At 42.4% G+C, this 23,404-nt stretch overlaps 2 protein-coding genes and 3 non-coding genes across 6 annotated transcripts in view; all 5 read right to left on the minus strand.

Moving 5' to 3' along the window:
* Window positions 1-2,084: 2,084 nt before the first annotated feature.
* On the minus strand, window positions 2,085-8,667 carry HSPA8 (heat shock protein family A (Hsp70) member 8). The gene is made up of 9 exons (XM_035138752.2): window positions 8,619-8,667; window positions 6,589-6,798; window positions 5,543-5,748; window positions 5,300-5,452; window positions 4,644-5,199; window positions 4,125-4,327; window positions 3,499-3,697; window positions 3,022-3,254; window positions 2,085-2,455 (listed from the first exon to the last, which is right to left on the minus strand). Exons 2-9 carry the CDS (start codon window positions 6,791-6,793, stop codon window positions 2,270-2,272), a joined length of 1,941 nt encoding a protein of 646 aa, XP_034994643.1. The 5' UTR covers window positions 6,794-6,798; window positions 8,619-8,667; the 3' UTR covers window positions 2,085-2,269.
* Window positions 2,687-2,784, minus strand: LOC118097431 (small nucleolar RNA SNORD14). Its single transcript, XR_004694041.1, has one exon. It is a non-coding gene; the product is annotated as a small nucleolar RNA SNORD14 (small nucleolar RNA).
* On the minus strand, window positions 3,827-3,924 carry LOC118097430 (small nucleolar RNA SNORD14). The gene has a single exon (XR_004694040.1). It is a non-coding gene; the product is annotated as a small nucleolar RNA SNORD14 (small nucleolar RNA).
* On the minus strand, window positions 4,407-4,494 carry LOC118097432 (small nucleolar RNA SNORD14). The gene has a single exon (XR_004694042.1). It is a non-coding gene; the product is annotated as a small nucleolar RNA SNORD14 (small nucleolar RNA).
* A 5,357-nt stretch (window positions 8,668-14,024) lies between the features above and the next one.
* CLMP (CXADR like cell adhesion molecule) overlaps window positions 14,025-23,404 on the minus strand; it is a 60,852-nt gene continuing 51,472 nt past the window's right edge. For both annotated transcript variants that reach the window (XM_035138753.3, XM_060268440.2), the window contains exons 7-8: window positions 22,464-22,605; window positions 14,025-17,311 (exon numbers count right to left, since the gene is read on the minus strand). In XM_035138753.3, coding sequence (XP_034994644.1) covers window positions 17,017-17,311; window positions 22,464-22,605 — 437 coding nt within the window. In that variant the 3' untranslated portion in view covers window positions 14,025-17,016. The remainder of the gene's footprint in view (window positions 17,312-22,463; window positions 22,606-23,404) is intronic.

Here is a 23,404-nt window from a genome sequence, read left to right on the forward strand (position 1 = left end):
CACCACTTCCTCTAGGGAAGTGGACATGCTTCCATGCAGAATGCATGCGGTTTGGTTTCAATTAGGGATAGGAAGAGCTGAGCTTTTGTCTGAAACCCTGGAGCAACACTGCTAGCGGGTGTTGACAATTCAGTGGTAAACAAACAGATTTAAGACTGTTTAAGGCAGATCTGTGTTTTACTGGTCAAAGCAGCACCTTTATCAACATGGATGTTAAGGAAAACAGGACTGGTAAGGGGGCGAGAGGCTGCCCTGATGAAAGCCACAAAGACTGCCATCCTAAAGCCACTTGGGAGTAGGCCCCACTGAGTTCAGTGGGATTTACAGCATTAACTCTGGAGGTAGTCACCATCTTAATATGCTCTACTAGCTGCTATACATTTCAGGTTGCACCTAGAGTGCAGGGACCTTCTTCCTCCCTGCCCCTCCAAAGGAAAAACTGTTCTATCTCCCCCTACAAAGGGGTGGGGGGGGGTGGAGAGAACTTCACCAACCAATCCGGCTTCAGTCTGAAAACATAGGTGTCTGATTTAATGAACTAGCATCATTAAGTGTATTATTAAAAAAAACCCTGCTAGAATACTTGTAGAATGTGAGGATGCTTTTGTGACAAAAAGGCCTAACCCCCTTTTGAATGTATCCAAGAGCAGGCCTTTCAATCTCAGGAAACCCTTGCAGGCAACTTCCATTTTGTATGCTTTTTTGTCACTTCTCTGAAATAAATATGGAAGACTAATTTTTAGGGGGCTGCCCTTCTATTGCTTCATCTAGGTTCAGATCCTCACACCCTTATTGTGGGTCATATGGTTTCTTTCCCCCATCAAACCTTGGGACAGAAAGAACAGATAAGCAAATTTGCATTGGGGTGGGATTGCTGGTTTTAAGGTTCTGGCTAGTTAATACCGTATTTAACCCATGTGTTTCATATGCATTCGAAGCATGTGTTATGTCGCTATTCACCGAAGTATTAAAGATACATTATGAAGGATTTCTGGAAATTAAGATACATTGTAACTTAGTGCAATCCCCCTGCTCTGGAACTCAGCATTAGAAAGGTATGCAAAATATAAAAAACCTACATATGTGTACTGTTGTGTAGCAATCATATTATGCCTCCCAGCTGAGTGGATTAATATTGGGTAGGATGCTCCAGAGGTTTTAAAACCCACACATTACAAACCTGAGGTGAGGCTATAACAACATGTTTGTGGGAGCTTGCAGGGTTTGAGGCAAAATAAGTCTGCCCTCCTCCCTTGTCAAAAGGTGGCAAGATGACAATTCAGCTAATATAGGAGCTATGCAAAAGCAGTGAATAGCCTTGAATTTTAAAAGGTCCAACCTCAGATCTACACTTACTGTGGAACAATTTAAATAAAAAAATTCCTTCAGTAGCACCTTAAAGACCAACTAAGTTTTTATTTTGGTATGAGCTTTCGTGTGCATGCACACTTCTTCATGTGGAACAATTTGGCATTCTTCTAGGTCTACAAATGACCTTATAACAAGGATGCTGCATAGTAGAAATTGGAAACAGCACCAGGAAGTTTCATGCAAAGTAGCTAAACGTGAATGTTGATGCCTTGCTCCTATGCAGTCTTTCCTGGCATACCAGAAGGATTGACCAAAATGGCTCCACCCCCTTTTGGAAGTTATTTCTTATAACCTTTCCCATTATAATGCACACTCTGCACCCATGGTTTTTTTATACCTGCACCCCATCAAATTCAGAAACTGTTCTACTTCACCTATTTCACTCTGGCTGTATCATGAGGGGGGGAAACCCAGACTGTATCCCTTTGAAACAACACAGCTGCATAAAAAATTGCTACCAATTACTCCCTACAAAAATCCTTCCAGTCTCTGGGACCTTCACTTATTGCTGCTGGTGTCAATCTGAAGACCCAACATTTTATTACCGCTGTTTCTCTTGCCAGGTTCTGGGCTTGTTATCTGTTAACATTTTAAACCACAGGCCAGATATTCAGCAATCCAGATTTTACTTTGCCACCTGCTATTTGACTCAATAAGGATAGCAGATGTTAAGATTCTGCTTTTGCCTACTAAGGAAGCACCACAAGTAAATATTTAATGTTGCCAATTAAATAAGTTTATTGGGACTCAAGTTGCATTTCTACTTTTATACAGTACTGGTAAAGTGCAGTGTTTGCCTTCCCCTCCCTGTGCACATGTTCAAAGTATCAAGAATGCCCTTTGTAATTTGAGTCCTTCAGTTCTGAAGGTGGTCCACAGAAATGTCCTCTCTAGAGCTTTAATCCACCTCCTCAATGGTTGGTCCAGAAGATGCTCCTCCAGAGGGGGGTGCTCCACCACCAGGGAAGCCACCAGGCATGCCTCCGGGCATCCCACCTGCACTCTGGTACAGCTTGGTGATGATGGGATTGCAAACCTTTTCCAGCTCCTTCTGTTGGTGCTCAAATTCTTCCTTCTCAGCTGTCTGAAAATATACAGGAAAAAAGCATCCGTGTTAGTAGTTTCCCTGTACAGTCGTATAAAAAGGGAGGATGCTTGGCTAAACCCAGTTACCACATCACACAGTTACTGCATCACATATTAAGCTATATACAAGCCATTCTAAGTGAACTTTGCCTAGTTTCGTATGATGCATAAAGCGTCTTTACTGGGCAATTGGGGGTTGCAATGCCCAAGATAAGAGATTACCAAGTGGTCGCTCAGACATCCAAGGAAGGTACTTTGAGCCAACACAGGTCTTTCAACCTCTGGTGGAAACTACGAATGGTTTTGGAATCTCTTTCATCATTGCAAACCACTGGGCTACTACTCTACTCCACACCTTTTTAAAAATCAAGGACAGACCCACCGTTTAAAGATTTGTAGCGCCACCCTACGCACTTGCTAGCTTTTGAAGTGTAGGCTGCCTTCTGCCATACAGAACAGCTTTGTGGACAAGCAACGTTTAAATGCTTTCCACCACTATTATTTGAGGCTTGAAGTGTAAAAACCCCTTCCTTTATATATCTGGGTTGGGGCGGAGCTACAAACCTGGTTTTTATCCAGCCAGTTGATGATCTCATTACACTTGTCCATGATCTTCTGCTTGTCTTCATCACTAATTTTGCCTTGAAGTTTCTCGTCTTCCACAGTAGCTTTCATATTGAAAGCATAGGATTCTAGGGAGTTCTTGGACGACACCTTGTCACGCTGCTTTTCATCTTCAGCCTTGTATTTCTCAGCTTCCTGGACCATACGTTCGATGTCTTCCTTGCTGAGACGGCCTTTGAAGAATAAAATAAATCTTGTGTTAAGTTTTTTTTTTTTGGCAGTCAAACCACTATTTGCTGCCTAGGTTTTTTTTTAAAAGAAGTAAAGGCATCCTGGCATCTGGATTACCATCTTATTCCAAAGGGAGCCTACTGATGCCAGTGGGAAGGCCTGAACATTAGGTCAATTAGCTTTGGCTCATCTATACTGAGTTACCTACTTCCATTTCATAAACTTATTTCCACCCCAGTAACTTACCTTTGTCGTTGGTTATTGTGATCTTGTTCTCTTTGCCAGTGCTCTTATCTACAGCCGACACGTTGAGGATACCATTGGCATCAATGTCAAATGTTACTTCAATTTGAGGTACGCCCCTTGGAGCTGGAGGGATGCCAGTTAATTCAAACTTGCCCAGCAAGTTATTGTCTTTTGTCATTGCTCTCTCGCCCTCATAAACCTATAAAAACAATATAAAGTGTTTATCGCCAGTGTCTTTCACAAGTGTAAAGGGCTCTATTTATAGGTTTAGAATGCATTTGAAAATTAACTTCTTCAATAGGAAACTAAGCAGTTATGAGTCAGTTGGTCGCTCAGACATCCAAGGAAGGTACTTTGAGCCAACATAGGTCTTTCAACCTCTGGTGGAAACTACGAATGGTTTTGGAATCTCTTTCATCATTGCAACCAAACACCAGCCTGCTATCCTTACACAGAGTAATTCATGTGATGTCCCCCAGAAGTTGATACTCCCGTAAACTAAAACAAACACTGTCAAATGTCATGTTAGCCAGAGTTTCAGCACATCTGGAGGGCACAATTTTGGCTAGCCCTAGATTAAATGGCAGTATTTTTAGCCAAACACCTATGAAACATTTTTACCATACCTGAATCAGCACACCTGGCTGGTTATCAGAGTACGTGGTGAAGGTCTGAGTCTGCTTTGTGGGAATTGTGGTGTTTCTTTTAATCAAGACAGTCATGACACCACCAGCTGTTTCAATACCCAGCGACAGAGGAGTGACATCCAGCAACAGCAGGTCTTGCACGTTTTCAGACTTGTCCCCAGACAAGATTGCAGCTTGAACAGCTGTAAAAAGGAGGGGGGAAGGTTATGCATAAACCAAAGCACACACTATGCCCCTTTTAATACCCATAAATAATTCTACTCGCTCAGACATCCAAGGAAGGTTTGGACCATCATTATCAGCTTCTGGTGGAAACCGCGAATGGATTTGGAACCAGTCATCAGTGCAAGAAATCAAGTTTACAGGAAGGACTCTGGGTTCTTGGCTTGCGTGTAACACATGCTTAATCTACAGGTATATTGCCCCCAAAGTTTTGGTGTAACTGCAAGGGTGCATTGCTGATAAGCTTTCAGACTATTACTAGCTCTTAGTACTGACCTGCACCATAAGCCACAGCTTCATCAGGGTTGATGCTCTTGTTCAGTTCCTTGCCGTTGAAGAAATCCTGAAGGAGTTTCTGGATCTTGGGGATGCGAGTGGAGCCACCAACAAGTACAATATCATGCACCTGAGATTTATCTAGCTTGGCATCCCGCAAGGCTTTCTCCACAGGGTCAAGAGTGCCACGGAACAAGTCAGCATTCAGCTCCTCAAAGCGAGCTCTGGTGATTGAGGTGTAGAAGTCAATACCCTCATACAGGGAATCTATTTCAATACTGGCCTGAGTACTGGAGGAGAGGGTACGCTTTGCACGCTCACAGGCGGTGCGGAGTCTTCGAACAGCTCGCTTGTTTTCACTGATGTCCTTCTTGTGTTTGCGCTTGAATTCAGCAATGAAATGGTTGACCATTCTGTTGTCAAAGTCTTCCCCGCCCAAGTGGGTGTCACCTGCAGTTGACTTTACTTCAAAGATGCCATCCTCAATGGTGAGGATAGAGACATCAAAGGTGCCACCACCAAGGTCGAAGATCAACACGTTTCTCTCAGCACCAACCTAGGATACACGATAAAAGGAAAATGTAAGTGGAAATAAACACAAATGAGCAATACCCAGATATTCCTCACCATGGACTGGGATGGCTCCCACCACTTACTTTTTTGTCCAAGCCATAAGCAATAGCAGCTGCAGTTGGCTCATTGATGATCCGGAGCACATTGAGACCAGCAATGGTTCCAGCATCTTTTGTAGCCTGGCGTTGGGAGTCGTTAAAGTAAGCTGGGACTGTGACAACAGCATTTGTAACAGTCTGCAAAAGGTAAAAAGAAACTCGTGTTAAAGTATGGAAACAATACAGCATACAATCTGCGATTGCAATGCTATCATTTAAAAACCTCACCTTTCCCAAGTATGCCTCTGCAATTTCCTTCATCTTAGTTAGCACCATGGAAGAAATTTCCTCTGGATAAAAGCTTTTCATTTCTGCTTTGTACTCCACTTGGACTTTTGGTCTGCCAGCATCATTCACCACAGTGAAAGGCCAGTGCTTCATATCAGACTGGACAACAGCATCATCAAATCTACGGCCGATCAGACGCTTGGCATCTATTAAAATATTTTAGTTACTTGTTAGTAATCCTTCACTGGTGACTTCCTGTATCATTTTAATAATGGCACATTGCACTTTTCTAGTCTGAACAGTTTCCAAAAAAGTAGCTATGTTAGATTGAATGCAGCAAAAAAGGGTATTTCAGATTTAATTATACCAACTTTCAAAGCATACATGCACTTAGCAGAAAATGCTGCAACTTAATGGAAAGATGCCTGAATTTATTGATTAATTGAATTTGTACACAACATGTACACGAAATAAAATGTACGTATAGATGTAAAATTTTACATTCTACTAAAGAAACATTTTATACACCCACATATACAAGTATATGTATGTATATGTACTTATCTCTGCCTAGTAAGAATTAAGTTAAACAGATCCATAAAACCTGATGCTGCAACAAACTTGTTGGCCTTTTAAGTTGCCACAAGGCTTATTTCCAATTTGAAGGGAGCACACACAAAGGGTTATACAACTCAATAAAACACCAAATCTTCCCAAAACTCCAGGTGGACATATTAAGCCTTCTCCACAGCACTATGATATTCTTGCCACTAATGCAGCTATTCGTATGGGGCATGTGGTATGGTCAGGGAAGTGACTCCCTTAAGGAAGTGGTTTTAAATATAATTCAAGTGGTGTTGAGAAACTTCAACTCCGCTGGCTTTTGAAATGTTCCAAGTTTTAATTAGCTGTGCCCTGCTACTATAATACTTTATTACCCAATCTTGTTATTACAGCAGTTGTATGACAGAACACCTTAAGCAAGCCTTAATCTAAATGACTATTGTGCAAGACAAATGCTTCCAGAGAGTCTTAATGATCCTTACCAAAGACTGTGTTTGTGGGGTTCATTGCCACCTGGTTCTTTGCAGCGTCACCAATAAGCCTCTCTGTGTCAGTGAAAGCAACATAGCTGGGAGTGGTCCTGTTACCCTGGTCATTGGCAATGATTTCCACCTTGCCATGTTGGAAGACACCCACACAGGAATAGGTGGTGCCAAGATCAATTCCAACAGATGGTCCCTTAGACATTGTAGCTGTGAACACAGTAACATTTAATTAGATATCAACAATTCATACCTGTAATGTTTAAGCATGAGAAAGCAACATATTGGAAGCAAAAACTATGTCAGCCGATTCACATTAAGAACAATCATTAAGACATTAAGAACTATTTAGTAAAACGTTTATCCTAGAGCCAGCCTAGTGAAGTTTCAGAAATGGCCAAGAGGACCATTTACCCATTTAAATCCCCATTTGGCCATAAAACTACCAGTAGATTAGCTCTCTGAAACAATTTGGAATTTTTCCTTGCCTTGAAATCAAAGCATTATTTGTGCAGGACTAGGCCTCTTTCCCAAAACGTTTCTTGCTTAGAGTCCCACTGCTCGGATGTAAAATTATGTTTGCTTTTACGCATTCCATTTTCATATCCCACCAGGCTCCCAGACTTGCAAATCTGAACCAAAAGAATGGGGATTGAAGGCGGTGGAGCGACTTTGGAGAAGCCACCACGTGGCCGAGGCGGAAGCGCCGTCTTTCCAGCCTCGAGGGGAACCGGAAGGATTGAATTACTCTTCCCGACATGCCCGCGCGGAGGGAAGGAGGTGGGGCTGCGCGATGGATTCTGGGAACCTCTTTCCCCCTCCCTCCGCGGCCTGCATTTGGAGCATGAGGCCTCGCCGTATGGGAGGAGCAATACCATACCACGTGCAAAGATGCCGGCCGGAACCGGCCGAGGGCGCTGCTGAGCACGTGGCGGGGAGGAGGAAGGAAAGGGCGATTAGGTAAGCTTCCTGCACCAGCAACGAAGGGAGAAGACATAAGATTCCTCCTTCTCACCCTAAAAAGGAACTAGACCTTTCGCCAGCAGTTACTTTACAACTTCCGCTTTTAAAGCAAGAATCCAATTATCTACGGCCCAGAGAGACAGCAATCCTGCCCCGCCTTGCCATCTGCGGCTCACTTCCTTGCCTCGATATTTGAAGGTCATCGGGAAAATAACGCCCGCTCCCATTTTCTAAGGCTTAGCGCCTCGGCTCGGTGTCCTAATGATTAAGACGCCCTCTGATTTCGTTAATCTCCCCTCATCCAAGTAAAACTGGATTAGCGGCACACGATACATAAACGTGGGGGGGGGGAAGGGGGATATTTAACCCCGTATTTAACTGGGGTTGCCCCCACCTAATTTTCCCGCATTGAATCAACGGGCTTGCCCGTGCAATCCTATAGCTTGGTTTAACGGGGCATAGGCTGAACAAATGCGTAGCAGAATTCAGTCTGCCTTCACCCTACCTTCCTTTTCACTCCCCCGTTCAAAGAAAAGGCCAATGCAATGCAGCTGCTTTATTAAAGGAGGGCGGCCCGCCCACGTGTACTTTAATCGCCTTAGCAGATTTAGCCTAGTTTTTCCAAAGCCAAGCCATACTATTATCTTCCCCCCCCCGCGCGCGCGCTTCCTCCTTTTCTTTCTTTAATACGATGCGTTTCGCGGAGCCTCTCCTTAATTTTTTTTCCTTTTATCGGTTTCCCTAAAGGAACACCCGTTCCAGGCGCCATTGTGACCCCCCCTCCCCCCCGACTCAGGCAGAGACCTCTACGTTAGAGAAGGGGGGCGCAGAGGAGAAAGAGGCTTGAAAGACGTTTTGTAGAGCTGAAAGGAAATGGAACAAAAGGAATCGGAAGCCTGCGAAATTAAGGAGCAACACGGGTTTTTTTTCACTTTAGCAAATTCTCTACTCTCCTCCACCCCAATCACAGAAGGAAAATAAATCAATGAATCATCTGCAATTTACCCATTAACTAGCGCATATAAAGACACCCACTCTGCATTACTGCCCCCCTTCAAAGAAATTACCTGCTTCGTTTTCCTTCAAAAACCAGGAAACGAGTAGCTGCTTCGAGTAGCTCTGGATAAAAAGCGGCTTTCTCGGCCCAGCCACAAGTCATTATATACTGCGGGAGAACCTTCCAGAAGGGCCACGCCTCTTTCCGGCCGACGGGCCAATCCTGCCGCGTCGGTCGCCCGCCTTCCCCGCCCACTTCACCCAATGGCCGTAGAGGCATTGCGTGAGGCCTATGTGACGCAACAAAGGAAAGCGAAGGGGGCGGGGAAAACCAGTGAGTCAACGGGAGCCGGCCGGCTTTCTCCTCCTTCCTTCTTCTGGTTCTAGAACTTTCATCTCTCCCAGCGCGGCAAGACATTGTATGTGGGTGGGAGGGAGAGAAATTGAGCTGCACGACGTGGATCTGGCCCAATGAAATTTCTCCCTCGGCCGCCTTTATTTGCATAACCGGAGAGCTGGGCCTGTTCTTTTTCTGTCTTTTGTGTTCTGATGTGGAGCCAATCCCTCGCAGAATCGGGTTCCCCCCCCCCAATATTTACACAATACCCGATTGGAGGGATTGGGCGGAGAAATGAGACAGGGAGAGAGAAGGGGAGCCGAGCTGAGTGCAAACTGAATATTCGGACGGGCGTGGGGAGTGACCAATGAGATGGTAGCGCGGGAGGAAGGGTTGAGAAGCTGGGCAATCGGATCGCTGGTTACCTCACGGAGCGGGAAGGCAGTGGGCGGGACGAGGGCAACCGCATTTTTGGAAGTGAAGGAGAGAGTCTGGCACAAAATGGCGGATTAGCGAGACCCGTTTGCCGCAGGGCGCTGGCTGACGGCCAAGGCCGGGGTTAGTTGGGGACGGCCGGTGCATGCTCGGGGGCCAAGGGGTGGACAATGCCGAACTATCTCGAGAGAAAGTAAATCGACTCACCACACTCAGGATTGTTGTGGCTTTTTTAAAAAACCTATTTTCATTTATTGCATTCATATTCCACCTTTTTCTCCAAGGTGGTGCACGTGGTTTTTCCCCTCATTTAATCTCCGCAGCAACCCTGTGAGGTAGGTTAAGCCTAGAGGCAGTAACTGGCTTCTTTCCAAGGTCACATGCCGTGAGCTCCCAGTTCCTAGTCGTGACACTTTTTATCAACTATGCCACACTGGTTGTAATATGAGAGAGTTTCTGAAGGGCATTCTGAAACCGATAGTCTTAACCTTTCTCCCTTTGCCGACCTGCTGTGCGAGGGAATTGCCTTTATAGAATTCTGCACATGCTCAAGGGCACATTGCACCCCACCCCCAGGCATAACCTGAAAGCTGCATAAGCGCCACGGGGAAAGGCAAGGGCTGGCCCAATACATTTTGGTACATGAGGCGAACTACAAAATGGTATCTGCCTACCCCTGCCCAGCCAGGGAAGAAAGGGTGAGTGAAGAAAGGGCGGTGTGTGTGTGTGAATAAAATCTTCAATGGGTACAAGGCTGGAGGAAGGGGTCTGCTCTGAATCCCACCTGGCAGGTGCAGAGTCCAGAGGGGAATTTATTAAGCAAAATCTCAGACCACTGCACACACTGTGGCTGTTAGATTTCATTACTGTACTGTATTTTGTATGATTTACATACCTATTGATTGTTAAACAACAACAACTGCCCTCCAAAGGGTTTACCAAACAACAACAACCCCAAGTTGTTCCTCCCACCCCCCCTACCACACAGCCTGTTGGAGAGTAAAGAAGAAGCTGAAAGTTTGCTTCCTGTTTCCTGTTGTGTTCCATTTTTGTTGGCCTAATAAGGGTCTTGTTTCTGCTCTCCCCCCCCCTAATGGGGTGACACTTTGTTTTTCCCTCTTAAGTTCATATACAGTACTGTAGTGCCCAGGTACTAAAATCAGGTACTGTAACAGATTAGCTGAGCCCCTGTCAACCTTGTTTGCAGTTAGCTCCACATCTCTCCTCAACAATATATGATGCTGAGATGGACGGTGGTTAGTTTCATTCTGACACAGAGTTATGTATTTCTGGCTTTAGAACAGGGGTGTCAAACTCAAATTCATCGGGGGGCCGCATCAGCAGTTTGGTCACCCTCAAAGGGCCGGTTGTATCTGTAGGACTATGTGTCCACTCTTTCTTATCATAAATTATTGTCACTGCATTCAATTATTACTGTTTTTTTGTAATAATGTAAGTAATAACTAACATAGTCAGAATAATGGCAAGTAGATATTCAAATGTACAATTATTGTACAATTTATTGAAAAATGATTTTTGGTAACTGCACTGGGTGGTGGAGGCTCGCTAGGATTTCATGCAGGAGCTTTGCAGAGCTACTGGTACCTGGAGATGCTGGGGTCCTTCTGCATGCAGGACAGATGTTCTGCCAGTGAGCCACCACCCTTCACCAAAGGGACTGGCTGAGGTTGACTCACTGGAGCTGTTCTCCTGGTTCCAGGGTTTAAGGGCCAGAAGTATAAAGCAGCATCCTATGTTTCTGAGGAGAGGGAGAGGGAGGGGAGGGAGGAAGGAAGGAAGGAAGAAAAGAGGGGAGAGAAAGAAGAGTAGGGAATAAAGAAGTAAAGAAAAAGAAAGAGGGAGAGAAGACAGAGATAAAGAAGGAAGGAAGGAGAGGGAAAGAAAGAATCAGAACGAGAGAGAGGAAGAAAGAAAGGGAAGGGGGGGTTGCCGCCTTGATTCAGCGCCAGAAAAGAGCGCAAAGGGACCCAGGGGCAAAAAGCATTTCCCGTGCAGCGTGAGGCAGCGGGTATCCATTTTAGGAGATGTGCGTAAAGCCTCAGAGTTGCACGTTCGTGAGGCTGAGCCGCTGCTGAGCTCACGTTCATGAGGCTGAGCCGCAGCAGGAGGAGGTGAGGCAAGAGGAGGAGAAGGCGGCGGCTTGCCGGGTCGGTGCCCGGCAGCGCCGTACGGAGAGTCCCGAGCCTCTGGGACGCAGCAGTGCTCTGTAGCACTTTGAATCCTCCTCCTCCACGCGGCGCTGCTGGGTGCTTTATCTGTGCTTCAGCAGCAGCAGCAGCAGCCGTTTCCTGGCGCCGAGCTGTGGCAGGAGGAGGAGGATTCAAAGTGCTACAGAGCACTGCTGCGTCGCAGAGGCTTGGGACTCTCCGTGCGGCGCTGCTGGGCGCTGACCCGGCAAGCTGCCTCCTCCTGCTGTGGCTCGGGGTGCTCCACGCAGTCCTGCTCCGGCCGCCTTTCTACCCCCCCCAGGCCCCAGCTGTTTGTCGGTGCTTTGTCGGCGTGGCGCTTCAGCAGCAAGGTCCTGCTGCTGGGTCCCGCTGGCTGGGGCGCTCGGCGGGCCAAATGACGAAGTCTGGTGGGCCGGATTTGCCCCCCGGGCCTTGTGTTTGACACCCGTGCTTTAGAAGGTCTTTCTTGTAATTTAGATGCCTGATGACCAGCAGACAGTTGCACAAAAGAAAGCAAATGAATTATTCACGTTTTTCATAGTTTAGCCCTGAAAAGGAATGCTTGGTTCTGGGATTAAAGGTGTAGGCCTAATGTGCAAGGGGAAGGGCTGAAAGCTCAGTGGTAGAGCACTTCCTTTGCATGCAAATGGGCCTGGGTTCAATCCCTGGCATTTTCTGAAAGCATTAGGAAATACTATCTGAAACAGTTGCTGCCAAAGTGTAAATAATGAGTTAGATAGATTTATAGTCTGACATGGTAAGGCAGCAGCGTCCCATGTTCTCTCTGTGAAAATCCCATTTCACAGTGGAACTTGTTTTTTAGTAATATGCATAAGCTTGCTGGCAGATAGAAGTGTACTTACTGAGGAGTAAAGCCCATTAAATTTAGTTGGATGCTTCTGAGTAAATGTATTTTTATTGCATTGACCTGGTTTGCATGCTCCTTTAAATTCTTGTTAAAATAAACTATGGATTAAATTTGAGTGTGCATTGTGCTAGTGCTTTTCCTTCCCCATTCCTGGGGAAGTGGTCTGACTTAAAAAGTGGTCTGACTTAATTCAGACCCAGACCCATAGTTTCCTCCTCTCCAAAAGAACCACAAATAGTAATCTAGTTTTGTTCATATTTAAACCAGAATTTATTTTAACTGTGGTTTACAGTGGCATGGGAATTGGGCCATTGTAAACCATGGCTAATTCTTGCTCCAATTAATTCCTCACATGAAAGAAATCCTTTTTTGCTATCCTCTGACTATTGATGTGGAAATTCCACTGCCCACCTTTTGGGTGAAAAATGAAAGTTGTGTGCAATTTATTTCCCTATCAATCTCATTATTTTGGGGCACTTATTCATACACAAATTTCTCTTTCCCCCAATTGTTACTAAATCCCTTTGGTTTGGGGGCAAAATTAGGATGTCCTTGTATTAGCCTGTTAAAAGTTTTCTTTTTCAAGTAGGCTCTTTGAAGTTGAAGAAATTTCTCCCACCTCTAATCCTGATACTGATGGATCTGTTTGAGGTTGTCAGAGGGAAGCTTTGTCCCTATCATCTTATGTCAAAATGTGCTTGCTAGGGTTGTTGGTTCTGAAGGGTGACTAAACCACTGTAGATCGGATCTATTTATAACTTCATTGATGGTTATATAATCCATAGGGCATTCTAGTTATAAGGTAAAGGTAAAGGGACCCCTGACCATTAGGTCCAGTCGTGACCGACTCTGGGGTTGCGCGCTCATCTCGCATTATTGGCCGAGGGAGCCGGCGTATAGCTTCCAGGTCATGTGGCCAGCATGACAAAGCCGCTTCTGGCAAACCAGAGCAGCACATGGAAACGCTGTTTACCTTCCCGCTGTAGCGGTTCCTATTTATCTACTTGCATTTTGACGTGCTTTCGAACTGCTAGGTTGGCAGGAGCTGGGACCAAGCAACGGGAGCTCACCCCGTCACAGGGATTCGAACCGCCGACCTTCTGATTGGCAAGCCCTAGGCTCTGCGGTTTAACCCACAGCGCCACCTGGGTCCTAGTTATAGTTATATGTGCATTCAAAAGCTTGAAATTTCCATTTTGTTGTAGGATTTCTTGGAATTTATGTTTATTCTGAAATAAGGCTTATTGCTGCTGTAATATAATTTAGCCTAATTAGCACCGTACAAGTAACTGCGAGTGTGAATAGCCTACTCTGTTTACATAGAAATGTGACAGGCTTGCATCGCATGACCATTAGGTCCCACTGCATTTTGTGAAGTGGGATCAGCAAAAAAAACATACCAGTAGGTCACAAGAAAACCATCAGACTCTTCATTGTTTATGTATAGTATAGACTCCCAAGTCCTAGATTTCCTGCTAGCCAGGATATGGAAGCCTACTACTACCCCCTTCTCTAATCTCTCCTCTAAACACTGAGTAGGTACCAGTAAGAGGAAGTTCCTCTCATTTTCCCTCTCTTTGATGCAGTTTGAAATAATTATTTGGACCATAAAGTTAGTTACATAACAAAATTGTGACACTTTTCCAGGTTTGGTTGAACTACAGCATTTATACTGCAGCCTCTTTTATTTAAAAACAACAACAAAATAACCTTACTAAATTGTTGATTCAAAGGAATCTATAATAAATGTTTGTTTCATTTTGTGTTGCTCATTCTGAGCACAAGTACACCAATAATAGCAGGTAGACGTAATCTCAGTTTACCAATTAAGAATTAAAACAAAACTAGAGAAGATTTATGCACCCACACTAAGTAGCAATTGGTATACAGAATAACAGTAAATACTTTAAATAGAATATTTTACAAAATAAAGCTTGGTTTCCCATAACATGAGTGTGATTTCCCTTATAAAATAGTGTTTAGTACCATGTCTACTTCAAAAGCCATTGCACTTAACATTCTCTTTAATTGTGAAATGTTTGATGATCTGAAAGAATATATTCCACCTTTATTTAGATCTTATCTCCCTTCTTAATACCTGTGTAATTCACTTGGGTTAATTTTAACCTATAATGCCACTGATGATGCGCTAAACTAGTAGAATCCATAGTTTGTACTTCGCTGTCAAAGAAATGACAGGCGTTTGTTTGGAAATTTAATAGCATGTGAAGGCTCAAAGTACAGTGGTACCTCGCAAGACAAATGCCCTGCAAGACGAATTTTTCGCAAGACGAATGCGTCTTGTGATCTGATGGTGACTCGCAAGACGAATTCGTTTTGCGAAAAAATTGTCTTGCAAATCGCAGTTTCCCATAGGAACGCATTGAAATTTAATTAATGCGTTCCTAGGGGGGAAAAAAGAAATTTTAATGCATTCCTATGGGAAACCGCGATGCGCAAGACGAATTTTTCGCAAAACGAATTGACTCACGGAACAAATTAAATTCGCCTTTAGAGGTACCATTGTACACGTGTACCATATATTTACAACTTAGCCAATTTGAATACAATGATGTAGATTTTCCTTTATAAATTAGAGTAATTTGTATGGGATAATTTAAATTGGAGTGAGGATTCAAGCTTCCAGTGCAAAATATTTTGATGCCCTAGAGAGTGATCTGGTTTAGTATGTTTATTTTACTTGTACAGTATTTAGTAAACAAAACTAAAAACTTTGAAATTGCCAGACTTGCCTAGTATTTTATTTGCAGTTAGTATCCACTCATTGTTACTACTGAGCTTCATGAATGGAAAAATTTCCGGAGGAAAAACGAAGTGTTGGAAAAAATTCCGCCACTTATCACTGTTTCAGTGTCCTTTTTTGTGATACAAATCATTAATCCATTCCTGTACTTGGGTCAGATCCTGAGTAAAGTGATCTAAACAGCTTCCTAGTTAAAAGTTTGAAAAATGAAGTTTACAATAAATCATAAACTGTTGACCACCTTGCAATCTTCTCTGTGGTGATTCAAATCAGTGCAGTGCTAAAACTGCTCAGTGGTCCATAAACCTTATATTTTAATTTATGCATGTTAAGGATGTGCATAATATGAATTCAGTATGACCTGTAAACTGTATTAGGTTTATTTTGAAGAAGGGGAAAGTAGGTTCCTTAGTTGGGGATAATAAAGTACTACTTTATGCACATTAGGAGCATGTTCTTCAACACAGTAGAATTCTGAATAAACATGTGGGGGTACTGTTAGGGTTGCATCCAGCTAGCTATACTTACAGTAGACCCATTGAAGTGAATTGACCTAAATAATTCATGTCCATTATTTTCAGTGGGTCTGCTCTGAGTAGGACTAACTGGATAGAACCAGGGCCGTCTTAAGCATACTGTATCTGGTCCCCTGGCGCCGTGGTGCGAAGATCCCTCCGGCGTCCCGTTTCCCAGTGCGGCTGTCTGGCAGGCGCAGTAGCGCGGCGCCCCCCTGGCGCCTTGCGCCACCAAGCCTTGCCTTAGAGCCGGCACTGGATAGAACCATTAGTATTCCTAGATACCTGATTTTAATCATACTGGAGCATGCTTCAAATACTTCCAAACGTTTTGTTAAAGAGACTCCCCAAGTAAAGGCTTTTCTCTCTTAGGAAGAAAACTCACCCCTGATTTCCTTTGAGAAACCTTTTTTGAAACCCCTTGTATTGTATCTAATATTAATGAATTGCCAATACAGTACATGATCCACTGGTACTTTCTAAGCAACCATTTGGGAATCATTCTTGTACTATGTCAGGCTAGTGGTTCCACTCTGAATGTGATAAAATATCAGAATTTAGGCTTTAAAACAATCAGCTGCAGTATGAACATTTTAAATCAGCCTAATTAGAAATTTATATCTTCAGTAACAAATAGTATTAATGGAAGTGTTTTTGTACTTTGGAAAATTTGAGGAATTCTTAAAATCAGCTATGGAATTCTACAGTTCTGGTCGCATTGTGTAAACAAACTTTCATTGGCTTTTTCCTTTAAATCTTGGATGTCTGAGTGTTTCTTTCACAAATATATTTACAACAAGATTTCCCAAACCATTAATTAGAAGTTTTACTCATCACATTTTCCATTTTATTCTGGCCTTTTAAAAAGCAACAACATAACTTTGGCAATATCCATCCTAAAAATGGATGGTGTTATTTCCAGTACAGAGAAGAGAAGTACACTGTCCATCACCCCCCCCCCCGACACACTTCTGTATTGCTTCTTGTATACATTTCATGAAAACTGTACCAAATAAATTTCTACTTCAGAGATCTATTGGGATTTTTTGTGTCTCTTTAATTTTTTAAAAAATGGTTCAAGACTCCAGCACTTGATACCTGCCACTTCAGTGTTCCCTTTTCTTCCTTTTAGAGTTAATCACAAAAGCATTAAAAATAATAATAAAAAACAGCATGAGTTCACTTTTCAAGGCTACCTGTAGCAGAGAATACTGAGTGATGGGTTTTATTATGTAGTGGTTGAGTGTGTGTGGTGGGGGAGCTCCCTTGGAAGGTAAACAATCTAATACAGTGCTGCTGGTTTTGTGTGTGTGTGTGTGTGTGTTATGGGCATAGCTGGAGCCTGAATAGATGCGGAATAATCAAACTGACTGGAAAACCCGACTCTGAGCAGGCATCATGGTTGGTGTGGCTTCTGTTTTCATAAAGTTGGTGTGGTTTATTTTCTTTGGCTCAGTTTCCTTGCCATCTATCTCAACCTGGTTGTGTTGCGTTGGAGTAATATGAGGAGTGGCCTCTGTTGATAATGTCTGCTGGCTTCGGGAGGCACTGTTTGCTGTTGATCTTGTTGAGGAGGAACCAGAATGTGAACTTCTGGAGCCAGAAGAGGAAGAGCCAGGCTTGACTAATCGGGCTTTTGGTGCCTCTGCATCTTCTCTGTAATCAAGAGATGGTATGATTAAATGTAGAAAATAATAAAGACCAGACATATTCATTTCATTAATTTTAAGGTGCTTTAGAAGTTCAACGAGGTTTTGAATTAAGTGCTGATATATTCACCTGTATTACACATGTATATCATTCACAATGCGTGAAAAGAATAAAAATGCTTACTTCCATGTTATCCAAATCATCCTAATACCATTCTAAATAATTCAGGGTTTGAATGCAAAATGTAAATCCTAGAGGATTAAAAAAAATGACCAGTTACCTACTGTCAGGAAAGTTTGCAGGAGTTATTTAGCAGGAATATTGTGCATTGCATTGTGGGTGGGGGCAGTCTCTGAAACCAAAAGCTCATATGAATTGATATGCTACAAGTAACACCATAGATCTAAACTCTAAACTATGGCTTTTACAAAACCTATTAATTTGTATAAATACAGTATAAGTATTACCACAGCAAAACTGGCTTGAGTCCCTCCCCTTACACTATTGATTGTGTTGGTGTGAGGGGACACATTCTGCCTTCATACAGCCAAGTATGACATACATTTCACTTCTGGCCCCATGCACTGTGAAGATAATTAAGAACATAAGAAGAACCTGCCGGATCAGGGAAATGACCCATCTAGTCCTGTATCCTATTCTCACAATGGGCAACCAGATGTTCTTTTAGGAGTCCTTTGTAAATTTTCTCCTGTGATCGCTTAAATAAAATTCATGTGTATGTCACATAGCTGTGATGGGTCATTACTGCATTGGGTCAATCTTATATTGTGCAACAACTGCCATGCCATGCCCCAAAAACAAATCCAAAAGAACTACCACACTGAGTAAGATCAGTAATTAATCAAGTCCATAGTCATTTCCCAATAAGACCAACCCTGGAAGTTTGAAATGAGGTTGAGCAGCAACACAACTGAACAATCTAGTTTCCTGAGTATTTGCTTCTAGCAGCCAAAGGTTTAGGGGTTCCTTAACAATGTGTTTGTATTCCCTATCTTAATCATAGAATTGTAGAGTTTGAAGGGACCCTGAGTACCATCTAGTCCAACCCCCTGTAATGCAGGAATATGAAGCTGTCCTGACATTCGATTGAAAACACACACAATTGCACTTCTAGGCTGCTGTTGCTAAAATAACACATTCTGTCATAGTCTGCTAAAACTGTGTTTCTCAAGTTATCTGACATGGTGAATTGGCAGCCCCTTCTTCCCCGTGCCAAGAATTTACACCATATTTGGTCTCTGAAACATCCTACCCAACTTGGACCATGGTGGAAGCTGATGTCTCGTGGACTGGCACATGTCCACAGACCCATCACTTTGAGTAGCATTGCATTAAAATGTGATTGGGTAGAATTATTTTTATCTGCTTTGAAGCATCTTCTGAAGTGCTTTAAAACATGGTTTAAAGTTCCAGGGTAATAAAACCTTTGAGAATTTTTCACCCTTGACCAAGGTTGTAGTACTAGGGCAAAGTGCTGAGGCAGACTGTGTTAATAAGTCATTCCTTTATGTGTGATCTAACCCATATTAATATAGTGGAGTCAGCTGATGAGCCTGAACTACCTGTTGCAGCTTGAAAGTGGGTCACAGAGTGCTTTTGGGACTTAGGACAACTCTAGACATAAGTTGGACAAATCTAGTGTGTGTTACATTCCTGATATACAATTCAGTTGTGATCTAGAATTTGTTTTTTACATTTGTATCTCATCTCCCAAGTAACTAGGCTGTGCAAGTGTGAGTTGCCTGGGTCATCCAAGTGAACTTTGTAGGTGAATGGGTATTTGAGCCTGGGTTTCCCCACAGCCAAACTCAGTGCCGTAGAACTGTACAGTACTATACTATTTCTTGTGTCTTGAGAGATGTTCCTCTCTCAATCATTAATGTTATTTTTTGTATACCTGTCCTATATAAAATACTCAAGGTAGTTTGTGCACTTCTATTGTATCCCATGGCTTGCAATTTCTTCCTGTATCATTCTTGTGTATAGAAAAGGGCAGTGGAGTGAAATGAAAGTTTCCAAAGATGCTAAAGTTGAAAGCAAGGGACAGGACAAAGTCCAGGTAAGTGTCACATAGGCAAATAATCTGTACTAATGATTTATCTTAGAAAATCCCAACCCTAATATACAATCAGAGAGATACAGAGGTTTTTTTAAAAAAAAAAGTGAAAGAGCACAGATACCAGCTTCATGGCTGGATTATAAAGAGAATAAATGGGATATTGTGAGTCATGAGGGCTGGGCAATCTTAAAGGATGACTGTTTCATTTTCTCTCCTGAGGGTGTAGGCTGAATCATGTAGTTTAGACTTGTTTTAAACATCCCACAAATAAAGTTCAGGAAAGATCTGGTAAGGGTAATGTGCTAGAATAAAGAGAGCTATGTACACTAAGTTTGTTGTCATTTGTCAGTTCTTGAAAGTATGTGCTCTTCCTTTCAAATGAATTAGTACTTCACAGTAGTGACAGAAATTATCATTGTTATAGCTATTAAATAATATACAACTTCAAACTAAATTATCTAAGAAGATCACTTAAAACAATAAATATGCAAAATACAATTACAAATTCAATTGACAAGCATAAGTATATAGCTGGGTGAATCTTGTATGGAATAAACTTTGTATTCAGCTCTGGGAAATGGCAGATAAAAGCTCTTTATATATAAAGAAGAGAAGAAGAAGAAGAGTTTGGATTTGATATCCCGCTTTAACACTACCCTAAGGAGTCTCAAAGCTGCTAACATTCTCCTTTCCCTCCCCTCCCCACAACAAACACTTTGTGAGGAGAGTGAGGCTGAGAGACTTCAGAGAAGTGTGACTAGACCAAGGTCACCCAGCAGCTGCATGTGGAGGAGCTGGGAATTGAACCCAGTTCACCAGACTACAAGTCCACTGCTCTTAACCTCTACACTCCACTGGCTGTGTCAGGGCAGTGGACAGTAAAGATACTATTTTCTACATGACTGCTTACTATATACTTCTGTGATATTGTGGTTGTGGTCCTAAATCAAATTTGGGTTTTTTAGTCTACAGCAGTGTTCCTCAGATGGTTGACTGGGAACTAGCAGTTCCCAGTCCACTAGCCCCCAAAGGGGAGAGGAAAGTGGGGACTTGCTCCTCTTGAGCAGAAGAAGCCAGAGCAGAAGAAGCCAGAATGAAATTAGAAACAGATTAAAGTTGTTGTTGTTGTTGTTGTTGTTGTTGTTGAATAGTAAACAGAATAAAAAAGAATAGGATAGGAGAATGAAGCTGTTACAGGAAGAAATGAATGTTAAAAGAGGATTTTAAAAGGGACAGTTTGGTGGACATGAGTTAGAAGTTAATTGTGAAGGGGAGAAGAAATTACAGGGGATGAATAAAAACAATTTGAGAAGCACGAAAGGGAAAGTACCGGGATGTAAAATTAAAAGCTCTCTGTACATAGATCAGCACATTCTTCCTATATTGGGGAGGAGAGTCAAAATATTTCCAGAGCTGAAGTCTGTATTTAAATGGGGGGGGGGGGACGATGAAAAGGAACTCTCTGTCACAAGGGAAATGCTTTGGCAAAGAATTTAGCCATTTCTGAAGAAGCAATAGATATCAATAGACAATGATTTTAATCATCAGCTGATTATGCCAAACTCTGCCTCCATCTGCCACTATTTTGTGGCTGACTGCCCTGCACCACTGTTTTGTGACTGGTGAGTCTCAGTAATTTCCAGCCATCTCAAGTAGCCTTAGGAATAGAACGTTTGAGAACCTCTAGTCTACACCATGTTCATTAGCACTGACAAATTAAAGAAATGCACAAATGAGTATTTAATACCTCTCCAAAGGAACACAAGGTGCACAGTATTTTTTGTTAAGGATCTCAGCATTCATGGGTTAATGAGAATGAATATTTTTGAAATAGCATGTAACTGCACTGTTGTCCATACCCTTTCCCTACTGCAGGAGTGGGAAACCTGTGGCCCTCCAGGTGTTTTAATTAGACTCCAGCTAATCAGTTCCACCTGGCACGCCAATGAATATGGATGATGGGAGTTGTCGTCCAACAACATCTGAAGAGACACCAGTTCCCCACTATAGAATAACACATATCTAGCCTTGAAACTTCAGTCTTGAGTCATTTATACACTCCACTTGCCCCAGGCTTGCATATTGTAATGCAGCTAGATTCATACTGCATTTCCCTTTTAAATAGGTAGGAACAAACTTTAGTAGACAGTAATATAATTTATCTGTGCAATGACATAAATAAAAACTGGGCAGGTGAGTGATATGATAGCCAGTCTTTTCCCCTGCCCACATGTATTGTGCCTGATAACACAAGACAGTGGCTGGTATACAGGCAGCAACCATTTTAAGTGTGTCTGATATGTGCGTGACTGCACACCTGCATCTCGATGAACCTAGAAGTGACCCAAAAAGTCACAAAAGGGTGGAATGGGGTGTTTGCAGGCCTTTTCAGTGGTGTTTCAAATATATGCAATTTCACTTAAATGTGTGGTGCCTTTCAAACTTAACCCTCGTGTAAATTGGGAGTTGCCTGCATGCATATAAAGCTGCCATTTTCTGCATATGTTTAGGCTTCAGTGGAGTTGTCACCGACTGTATTTTTCAATATCATTTTGATGTTGCTAACATTTTTTCACTACACAAATACCTGCCTCATGTTGAAGTCCTGAAGCAGACTTTAGTCCAGGGAGGCTTATACTGTAATACTTTTGTAAATGTTTTAAGGATCACAAAACTCTTTGCTTTTGTCATATCATTAATCCAGCTGGCGTAGTACTATCTCTTGTTGCCTGTAACAGCTCTCCAAGGTATTGGCAGAGATCTTTCCCAGCTCTGTTACTTGGGGGCCTTTTAAATTGGGGTGCCAGTGATTCAGTCTGGGATCACATGGTAATCATGTGCTTAGAATCATAGAATTGTACAGTTGGAAGGGGTTCTGAGGATCATCTAGCCCATTCCCTGCAGTGGAAGAATCTCAACACACGGTGCCCCATCCTATTAGAAACCTCTATCACTGAGTGATAACCTTCCCCTCCCCCCTTCTGCCAGTTCTGAGACGCTTCTGTGACACAGGAAGGTAATGTGGTGTTAATTTGGTCTTTGGAGAATTGTAAATAGAAATTCTTTTGAGATAATTACTTGATTTCATTTGGAGTCTCTTCTTCTTCATATTTCTTCTTCTCTTTTTTCTTGATTGTCAGCCACACCGCCAAGAGAACCAGGGCAGGCCCCCCCATTGCTCCAAACACTGCTCCAGCAACTATGCCAAAATTTTGTGCATCTGTTAATTCATAAATGGATACAGTGTTACATTTGCCAAAGAACAAAATATTTTGCCACAGTATGTTGTGTCTCTTTCAGTGAGTTTCCGTGCAACTTAATCCTCTTGTATAGGAGTTCCTAAAGAAGTTCTAATACTGTGTCCAAAAGATAACAGCATACTCAAATTGTTATAGTGAGCTGCATTAACACTGTAGTCCAGGTTAAGCCCTTTTTACCTCTTCTCTGTTGAATGTCCCTTTATTCATATTTGCATTTATTTTAGGAAAAATAAAGCCTTGATAATCTCTGTCTACTTCTGGGTTAAAGAGGTGAAATTTAAGTCAGATCACTTTCACAAAGTGCTGTGAATGTTTTTAATTATGTTTATGAATTTGTATTACTGTTATTTTTTGTTGTAAATCACTTTGGGAATTTTTGTTGTGAGAAGTAATTGATACATTTAACAAATTTAAAGTAACTATAACAAGACTGGCTGGTTGAAAAATTCCTTTTATGTAGTGACTTCAAGTTTTCAACTTAAACATGCTCTCTGATACACATTCATTCAGTCTACAAATATTTTAAAATGTATCCATAATGTACATTTTATGTTTATTACAGTAAATGTTATGAAATGTGTAATATAGTATCCAAATGTATTATCGTTGTTTATTTACCGTATATTTTTGTTGCCTAATCTGTTGTTGCTCACGGATTCTTTTCACCTTGGTGTGCCATTATTTTGGCATTGTGACCCATGTATAATGGTTGCCGGGCACAGGCTTAAAGTGTTCGGTTAATATTTATTAACCAGCACA

Source organism: Zootoca vivipara, chromosome 14 (genome assembly GCF_965207765.1).
Source record: "Zootoca vivipara chromosome 14, rZooViv2.hap1.1, whole genome shotgun sequence".
Classification (NCBI taxonomy): domain Eukaryota; kingdom Metazoa; phylum Chordata; class Lepidosauria; order Squamata; family Lacertidae; genus Zootoca; species Zootoca vivipara.

Bases quoted from the DNA above. Each gene is read 5' to 3' on its own strand.
- HSPA8 (XM_035138752.2), bottom strand. From the start codon at position 6,793: ATGTCTAAGGGACCATCTGTTGGAATTGATCTTGGCACCACCTATTCC. The intron at 5,749-6,588 runs GTAAGGATCATT...ATATTTTAATAG, and splicing joins CCCCACAAACACAGTCTTTG to ATGCCAAGCGTCTGATCGGC. The intron at 5,453-5,542 runs GTGAGGTTTTTA...TACCTTTTGCAG, and splicing joins CAGAGGCATACTTGGGAAAG to ACTGTTACAAATGCTGTTGT.